The sequence below is a fragment of the Trichechus manatus genome, unplaced genomic scaffold (genome assembly GCF_000243295.1).
Source record: "Trichechus manatus latirostris isolate Lorelei unplaced genomic scaffold, TriManLat1.0 scaffold00064, whole genome shotgun sequence".
Lineage (NCBI taxonomy): Eukaryota > Metazoa > Chordata > Mammalia > Sirenia > Trichechidae > Trichechus > Trichechus manatus.
In genome coordinates, this window is record NW_004444000.1 from 14,316,165 (window position 1) to 14,325,932 (window position 9,768).

General features: G+C 41.1%; 1 protein-coding gene across 2 annotated transcripts in view; it reads right to left on the bottom strand.

Moving 5' to 3' along the window:
• Nucleotides 1-1,105: 1,105 nt before the first annotated feature.
• CCDC15 (coiled-coil domain containing 15) overlaps nt 1,106-9,768 on the bottom strand; it is a 100,053-nt gene continuing 91,390 nt past the window's right edge. Inside the window, exons 14-16 of one of the 2 annotated variants that reach the window (XM_023734088.1) lie at nt 6,452-6,628; nt 5,798-5,946; nt 1,106-1,932 (exon numbers count right to left, since the gene is read on the bottom strand). In XM_023734088.1, the coding sequence (XP_023589856.1) occupies nt 1,811-1,932; nt 5,798-5,946; nt 6,452-6,628 (448 nt within the window). In that variant the 3' untranslated portion in view covers nt 1,106-1,810. The remainder of the gene's footprint in view (nt 1,933-5,797; nt 5,947-6,451; nt 6,629-9,768) is intronic. The other variant, XM_023734089.1, reaches the window with a different exon arrangement.

The window sequence follows — 9,768 nt, forward strand, 5'->3', positions numbered from 1 at the left end:
ATTCACATTATCCCCACCAAAGGTGACAAGTTCTGAGACTACTGTCACTCCCACCATTTTACAGACCTGTAAACAGAATATATTAAGAACTCATAACTCAATTAAAAAAAGACAAATAACCCAATTAAAACAGGAGCAAAGGGTCTGAATAGGCAGTTCTCCAAAGAAGACCCACATGACCCAGCAATTCCACTCCTAGATATATACCCAAGAAAAATAAAACATATATCCACAGAAAGGCTTGTACACAAATGTTCACAGCAGCATTATCCATAATAGCCAAGAAATGGAAACAATCCAAATATCCATCAATTGATGACTGGATAAATAAAATGTGGTATATCCATACAATGAAATAGTATTTGGCAATAAAAAGAACGTAGTACTGATACACGCTACAACATGGATGAAACTTGAAACCATTACGCTAAATGAAAGAAGCCAGTCACAAAGGCCACATATTGTATGATTACATTTACATGGAAAGTTCAGAACAGGCAACTCTATAGAGACAGAAAGTAGATCAGTGCTTCCCTAGAGCATAGAGGTGGGAGTGGTGGGAAACGGGGAGCAACTGCTAATGGACATAGGTTTCCTTGTGGGGTGATGAAAATATTCTAAAATTCATTGTGGTGACGGCTGCATAACACTGTGCATACACTAAAAACCACTGAATTGTACACTTTAAATGAGTAAATTGAATGGTACGCTAATTATATCTCAGTAACTTTGTTTAAAAAAACAATATAAATCTTAAAGGCTGAATCAGGTATATAATTACTTCAAGAATTTTGACTCAATGGGATAATTAATCTGGTAAATAACCAGTCAATCTTGTCACACAAGTAATTTTGATTCTTATTTCCACTGACATTTTTGGAGATGTAACTGTTTCTTCACCATTAAACATTAAGAAAAGCAGAAGAAAGCAATTGTTAGTATCTGTCTTTATCACAGTACACCTTTCCATATTTTATGTCAGGAAATACTGTGAAGACATATCAAATTCATAGCAAATAGAACGATTTTTATTTCATATGCTCCACAGGCATATCATTCACCAGATTATTTTAAAGATGGAGTAACAAGGCAGGACTTTACTCACTTTGCCTTCAGATTCATTTTTTGAAATGTCACAATTATTTCACACAGAAGATGCTCAAAAGACAAGAGGGTTTATTCATCTTTTTTATTTTTTTGGAAGAAAAATTATAAAATTTATATTAAACAGCTCTGTGTGCAATGTCACTGAATGGGGAAAGAGGCAATGAATTAAAATAGAGGAGAGAAAATTTTGAGGAGAAAATGTGTATCAAATTTAGATTTTTCTTATCTCCAATTATTATACACAATTAGAAAAGCTAACAGTAATAGATGGCCAACGATACTCATTAAAACGGTTTCAACACCTTCTTTTCTGCTTCATCTAGACACTTCACATTTTATCAAGATCAAAGATATGGCTTTACAAGGATGATAAATGAGATTATCTCAAAGAGTTCTCATGATCTCCTCTGGATCAGAGCAGAGCAAAGTAAGAGAAACCTTTCTGGTCTGATCATTTTTTAAAACAATAGGCTCCATGTGGTTGACGACAAAGAAGAGATCAGTTTGGAAGTCAACATTCAATCTTGGTCCCAAGGTAGAGACTGAAATAATGGCTAGGACTAATTACAGAGACAGCTGTCATGAGGGGTCGTCCTTCTTTCCAGAATTACACATCTTAGACACTTTAACAGCTTGTCCTATAATCGCTCAGGGTTGGTTTTAAGTGGAGATTGAAACACCACTAGTTGATTTCAGATTCTTATTACAGATTCTTCAAAGTCCGTCTGTGTAAAGAAGCAAAATTACGGATGGCGATTCGAAGAGCTGAGTTTCCCTCAGGAATATCACAGGAACTGATCACTGAATGTAGTGCCCGAGTGTATGCTGCAAATAAAGGTTTGCACAGTGATGAATAAAGTCAACTTTCTAAATAATTCTCCCAGCCTCTTCCGCCTTTATACTGCTTCTCTACCCAGAATCCCACAGGTACTAACTGACTATCCATTAAATAAATATTTACTGAGTACTTACTACATGCTAAGCACTCTGCGGAGACAGAAAAAATCATGGAGAAGACAGACACAAAAATAATTAAACTGTAGTGTTAATGCTTTCAAACCAGAGGCATATACAAAATGTCATCACAGAATGAAGTTGGGAATGAATGAGCAACAATCCAAGAGAGAATGAAACAGATTTCTGGTAATGGTAACATTTCAGATGGGTCTTGAAAAGGAGTAAAGGAAGAAGGGCATTCGAGGCAGAGAAATGAGTGTGTGACGCACACAATGTGTAAAAGAATGTGATATATTCTGGGAACAGCAAGTGTGGTAAGTCTGGAGTGTGGCCCGGGGCCACATAAAAAATATGCCCTTAAAAACATTTTGTATTTTAAGTAATGGGAAACCCTAGAGGTTTTAGAAGAGGGGAATGGCATGATCAGATTTATGTTTTTAAAAATATAACTCGCAGGACTGACAAGTAACTCATATCACACAGATGGGGCACCAGAAATACCAACACTGGCAATATTTTCTGTGTGGACATGAGGCCTACAGAATCTCTACAGACTATGTAAATCAAGAGATTTAAAGGGACAGTGGAAACAGAGACATTAGTGACAAGAGGGACTACTCCACTGTCTCCTGCTGGGACTCCTGATAAAGATGGAGCTTATACTGTTCCCCACTTTCCTCTGGCAGAATTGGCAGTCTAATGTTTCCCGGCCCTAGGAGCAAGAAAGCTGAATGCCTTCAGGCAAGAGGCTTGCTGGCAGAGTGGGGCGCCTCTGGGCACTTATCAGTGGGGCTAAAAAGCTTTGTAACACTTGCCCATGCAGGGCAGAGGCCAGGCTGGCTCAAGAGGCCTGAGATTAAAGAGGGCCGAGAAGCTGTTCTAACTGAAGAACTGTATGCTGAGTCGTTCCTGATCCTGAACTGTAACCTGTTATTTCCCTAATAAACCCCATAATCGTCAGTATTGTCTGTGAGTTCTGTGTGGCCATTGCAATGAATCATTAAACCCAGCAGAGAAGGAGAGAGTGCTATGGGAGGGATGGCTGGTATCAGAATTCATAAAGGTTGGAGCGAGCAGGTATGTCTAGACCTCCACCTCATAGGAATCAGCTTTGGGCTGTTGATCTTGCTTCTTCCCCCTCGTGAAGTTAGATGACGAGGTCAGAGAATGATGCCCTCACCATGCCATTTTCACAGATGATGTCAGAAGTGGGACACACTGCAATGGCTCCAGACTCACAGAAGAATGGAGACGTTGTAAGAGAAAGAATGAAGGACTGTGGGAAGGGAAACTTCAGATTCTTGGATGGTAATTGTGGTTGCTGCTGTCTGTCATGGCTGAAAGGAAAGTAAGAGATGGTACGTTGCAGCAGAGTGGAGAAAAGCTGCACCTGGAGTGGCCTGGGGGAAAAGGCAGGCCAGTTAAACAAGATGACTGCTAGGGGGCCAGGGTCTTCTGGTTCCACCCAGCCAGAGGCTAAGGCCGTATGTGTATGAATGGGAAGCGAGTCCAGGTGTGGAGAAGAGAAGATGAAACTGGAATGCTCTAAAAAGGGTTATGTATTTAACTGAATGTACTACAGATACTGAATGTTTCTCCTACCTAGTGTTGTACAACAGACCTAAATGTATGCTGGAAGTGAATATTGGGTACTATAAATTACAGACAGCGTGTAACTCTGTCTTCAGCCAATACTTGATTGGATATGCCAAAAGGGGAACTAGGATTCATTTCAATGCTGCAGCCCTGTGTAGAGATTTGGCGGCTTAGGGCTTAGGTACAAAGCCTGAACCCCACCCAGAAACAGGAAATGTGCATCTGAAAAGACATGCAGATCTACCCAGAACTGCTGACAGAACAGGAGATTTGCATTTGAAGGAAGGACCTGCAGATAAAAAAATGACTGTTTCACTTTTTGAATTTCCAGGAAGTGGTTTGCCTTTGAGTGCACTGAGGCAGGAAAAGTTAGTGCCCATCAGAAGAACCATCTTCTAGGACTGGGAGTTAAAGGGAGCCTGCGAGTAGATAGCCTGGTATGCTCACTTGTGGTGACCAGCTGGGTCCACTTGATGAGTGGAAGTGGGAGAAGTGTGGCAATGAAGAGATGGGCTGAGTTTGGACATGTTCCACTGGCATCTGTTGACCTAGCCCGTGGGGGCTAGGGACAAGGGAAAGGGAGGAAGGGCTGGCTGGTCTGAAGTGCACGGAGTTGTATGGACTCCTGAGCCTATGGCTGGTAGCCACTGGCCTAGCCCACACAGGCTAGGGATGAGCTGACCAGAACCTGACAAATGAAGAGAGAGACAGATGTTTGACACCGTGAGCTGGTGTAAACTGCTGCAATTTGAGGACTTGCTCTGGACTGGACTTTGCTTATGGATGTACATGCTCAAAGTTCCAACTGGAACAGGAGATTTTTCAGATCAAGGAACATGTTTGTCTCCACAGAGTACTGGTTGGATAGGACGGGAAATTTAAACATTGGCTGTCTAAGATGGGGGGGAGATAAGGGCATGAAGTGGCTGGGCTTACACGCTTTCATGGGTGTGTTTACACTCAAAATGAGGGGGACCTCACTACCACCAAGAGAGCTAGGAGTGGAGCGCATCCTTTGGACCGAGGATCCCTGTGCTGAGAACCTCCTAGACCCAGGAGACAAACAGAGAGAGCTGTAACACCGGAGACGGTGAGAGACAGAAGCAGCAGCAGAGAAACACTGGCAGCAGAGGCAGCAGAACCAGGAGACCAGCAGGAGACAGAGTGATGGACTTCCTGACACACAGAGCAAGAAAAGTGAGTGCCTTCAGGCAGGAGGCTTGCTGGCTGAGTGGGATGCCTCTGGACACCTGTTGATGGAGCTAGGCTTGTCAATGCACAGAGCTAGACAGCTAAGCGCCTTTGGGCCGCTGCTTACTGGCAGAGCGGAATGTCTCTGGGCACTCATCGGTGGAGCTAAAGAGCTTTGTGACACTTGCCCAAGCAGGGCAGAGGCCAGGCTGGCTCAAGAGGCCCAAGAGGCCAAGGGCCAGGGAAAGGCCTGCCTGTAGGCACGGCCAAGAAGCTGTCCTGACCAAAGAACTGTGTCCTGAGTCATTCCTGATCCTGAATTCTAACCTGTTACTTCCCTAATAAACCCCATAATCGAATTATCAAACCCAACAGAGAAGAGTGCTATGGGAGGGGCGGCTGGTGTCAGAATTGGTACAGAAGTTGGAGAAAGGAGGTATGCCTGACTTCTGCCTCAAGGGAATCAGCCTTGGGCTATTGATCTTGATTCTCCATCCCCCCTTGTAAAGTTGGACAAACAGTTAGATGACAAGCCTCCACTACACCAGTTTTACAAATGTAGACGTACATGATAATAAGTCTGTGTTAGATAATATTAAAGTATTTGGATAACAGGGAATTCAACTGAAAAAGCCCTAACTTAGACTTAAGAGGCAAGCTCTAATATTCTTTAGTTAAAGGAGCACCTGGAACCCAAGTCCCCCTAGAGTAGAGTGAACTTGAAATATTTTCCCAGCATAAATGCAGAAAAGGTAACAAATCTCAAAGAGAAAGATTACTCAGTGTAATTATTTTTAATGTCTCAGAGTTCTTCTATAAAGAGGTTATAAGAGTTTCTTATATATAGTATGCACTCAATAAATGCTAAGTTACTACTGCTGCTACTTCTACTTTTATTATTTTTTAAATTGCCATCAGGCCTCAACTATTCTTTCCAAAAACTTACCTCTGGGGTTTTTGTAGAAAATACAATTGTTGGCACAGGTATCAGGATGAGCATCCCAAAAATCCGGACCACAACAGCATAGTGGAGGTAAAGTAATATTATACAGCTGCATTTTATCCTGGATCTGGACTCTTAAAGCTTCTACATATCTACAAAAAGATAGTATTATCAGGCAAAGTTAGCTACTAGGAAGAGAGTGAGCATAAGTTCACTGAATGAATAGTTCTGATTTTACTACCAGCTTTAACTGTCAATATCTATTCTTCCTCTTTGTATTGGGAAAAAGCACTAGGAAAAATGCAGTACTATTCCCTAGGGATGGAGCCCTGGTGGCGCAATGGTTAAGAGATACAGCTGCTAACCAAAAGTTCGGCAGTTCAAATCCACCAGCCTCTCATTGGAAACCGTATGGGGCAGTTCCACTCTGTCCTACAGGGTCACTATGAGTCGGAACCAACTCAATGGAGTCTAACAACAACAACAACATTCCCTAGGGGGTATTAGGCAATCCAGAAATCTGGTGAAGTTCTGTACTCCTCACCGAAGAAAGGTGCGAGAAGACAGTCAACTCTCCTACGGAAGTTGGGAGAGAATTCTGATTTCCCACCAAGTCTCCTCTAGAGCCAGAACTTCAACCAGAACTTTTCAAAGCACCTTAGATATTCTTTTTCTCTCTGTTTCTGTTTTTCTCTTTCTCCTTTTATTTCTTCCAGTTGTAGCTGGGCTAATATCTCACTCATAGTTTCCCCTGAATATGGTTCTTCATGACAGGTCATTCTTAGGATCCTCTGCTCTTCAGCATAACGTTCCTGCTCTTTTTTTTTCTTAATTCTGAAAATAAAATCATAACACAATTAGGAATTTCATAAAATCCTTACTTAGAATGAGTTTCTAAGCCAAAAGAAAACCGAACACGTTGCTGTCGAGTCGATTCCGACTCCTAGTGACCCTAGAGGACAGAGTAGAACTGCCCCATAGGGTTTCCAAGGAGCAGCTGGTGGACTCCATCAGCTGACCTCTTGGTTAGCAGCCAAGCTCTAACCACTGCACCACCAGCGTTCCTCGGTAAAGATTACAGCCTAGGAAACCCTATGCGGCAGTCTACTCTGTCCTATAGGGTTGCTATGAGTCAGAATTGACTCAACGGCACACAATAACACTACAGTGTGAAATTTATGTATATGGAACCCTGGTGGCGTAGTGGTTAAGAGCTCAGCTGATAATCAAAAGGTTAACAGTTTCAATCCACCAGCTGCTCCTTGGAAACCCAATGGGGCAATTCTACTCTGTCCTATAGGGTCGCTATGAGTCAGAACCAACTCAATGGCAACGGGTTTATATATATATACATACATACACACACATATACATAGATATCAGAATGAGCTTCTAGATTCGAATAAGACATTTCCAGACACAAGGGAGTCAACAAATCAATAACTCACCCCAAGAATACCCTCCAAACTTTCTGCTAGCTGATTTGGGTTTATCCTGTCACTCATCTATGTACACAGGCTCTCAAAGGGAACGACCAATGGTTACTACTAAAGGAGGTTTTCTGAAAAAATGTTAGTGCAAGAGCCTTCTCAGGTTAAAACTGTAAGTAGAGAGGGCTTCTGCTTTTGGCTAAAATGAAGTAACAGGAACCAGATTTGTCCCCCAGGCTTAAAGGAAATAATGGTTTTCAGGACACTGGACATCAGGCCATGAAAACAGTGACTGCTGAAAGACGGCAGACAAACCAGATGGGCCCCGTTAACTGCCCAAGCTTACGGCCTTCCAAGTTTCCAGTCGGGCACGGCGCGAGAGAGAACCGAGGTGAAGCGTGGCGGGATCCCTGCAAGTCCGCGGAGACAAAGGCAACTAGAGTTCATAGGACAGACTACCAGAGAAGAGAGCGCCACACACAGAGGGAGAAGCCCAGAGATCTACAGGGTCTCCTCTGAGTATCAGCAGTACTCATCAGTGCATGCATGTGAGGAAATAATCTGAGGACAGTGAAAGAACCATCCAAAAGTATAAGAGGGTGCAGTGCCTGGTGCTCACACAGTGCTGGGCACAGTGCCTGTTACCATCCAGACACGAAAAACTCAGAATTCACGGGGCAGTAAGTAGATATTCGGGGAAAATCTTGCCTCGGTAGTGGGGAATAATAATTAGTCCTAGACTAAGAACTGCTCTGGATCTGCCTAATAAATTGTAAATGCAAGGCCCCAAAGGATCTGTTTCTAAGCAAGTTAATTACACCCCAAAATCAAAGCCCAAGAAGATCTGAAAGAAATACAAAAATATCCAGCAACCAACAAGGTAAAATTCCCAATGTTTGGCATCAAATCAAAGACTGCCCATGCTAAGAGCGAGGAAAACACAGCTATGATGAGGAACATAAACAATCAATCAAAACCAATGCAGAACCGACATCGTAGTTAGAATTAGCAGAGAACGTTAGAAAAGATTATAATTATATTCTATATGTTCAAAAAGTTAAGAATAGACAGGAAAGATATTAAAAAGACTGAAATTGAACTTATAGAGATGGAAATTACAATGTCTGTGATGAAAAATACACTAGATGGGATTACTAGCAAATTAGGTGTTGTAGAAGTAAATTTGAAAGCATACCAAAAGAAACTATCCAAAATGAAGTACAGACAAAGGAATCCAAAATAAAAATAAAAAGAGCTTCAGTGACCTGTGGAACAACTTCGAGCAGCCTAACATACAGGTTATTGGACTCCATGAAGGAGCAAAGTGAGGGACAGAAAAATGAAGAAATGGCTGAAAGCTTTAGAAATTTAATGAAAACAATAAACTCACAGACCTAGGAAGTTCAACAAAACCCAAGTACAAAAAACATGGAGAAAATCACATCAAGGCGCCCCATAACCAAATGGCTCAAAACTGTGATACACAGAAAAGTTTAAAGCAGCCAGAGAACAAATACATGTTACAGAAGACAAAAGTAAGGATGACGTCAGATTTCTTGTAAGAAACAATACAAGCAAGAAGATTGTACAGCAACATATTTAAAGTCCTGAAAAAAAGAAAAAGACTGTCAACCTAGAATTCTGTATCTGGCAAAAATCTCTTTCAAAAACAAAAATGCAATAAAGATGTTTTCAGACATACAAAAGCTGAAAGAATGCATCAACAGTAGACCCGCAACTACAAGAAATGTTAAAGAATGTCCTTCAGGCAGGAGGAACCAATACTATGGGGATATCTTTAAATGATAATTGACGGTTTAAACTAAAATAATAACAATGTATTTTGGCGTTTATTACATAGGTAAAAGTAAAATGCATGACAACAAAAGCAGAAAGACAGGAGAAACGGAAGTATACTACTGTTAAGATCCTTGTACTACATGTAATGTGGTGTATCACTTGAAGGTAGACTGTGATAATTAGAGATATTTATAAACCCTAGGACAACAAATAAAATAACAAGGCAAAGAGTTACAGTAATATGTCAACAAAGGAGATCAAAGAATCAAAAAAATACACAATTCAGAATAAGGCAGAAGAAGAAGGAAAAACGGAACAAACAACAGATGAGACAAACAGCAAACAAACAGCAAGATGATATGCTCTAACCTAACTCTATCAGTAATCACATTAAAGGTAAATGGTCTAAATACCCCAGTTAAAGGCAGACATTGTCATACTGGACAAAAAGTCAAGATCCAACTACATGTTGCCAATAAGAAATGTACTCTAAATATAAAGACACAAACAGGTTAAAAATAAAAGGCTGGAAAAAGATATATCATGCAAACAACAGTAAAAAGAATGCTAGACTAGCTACATTAATATCAAAAAAAAAAAAAAAAACAAAACCCATTGCAGATGGACTGGCCTAAAGGACCCTAGGTTATAGCTACGAGTCAGAATCGACTTGATAGCAACAGGTTTACTTATTTATTTATTTTTATCTCCAGTACCAGCTACATTAAAAAAAAAAAAAAAAAA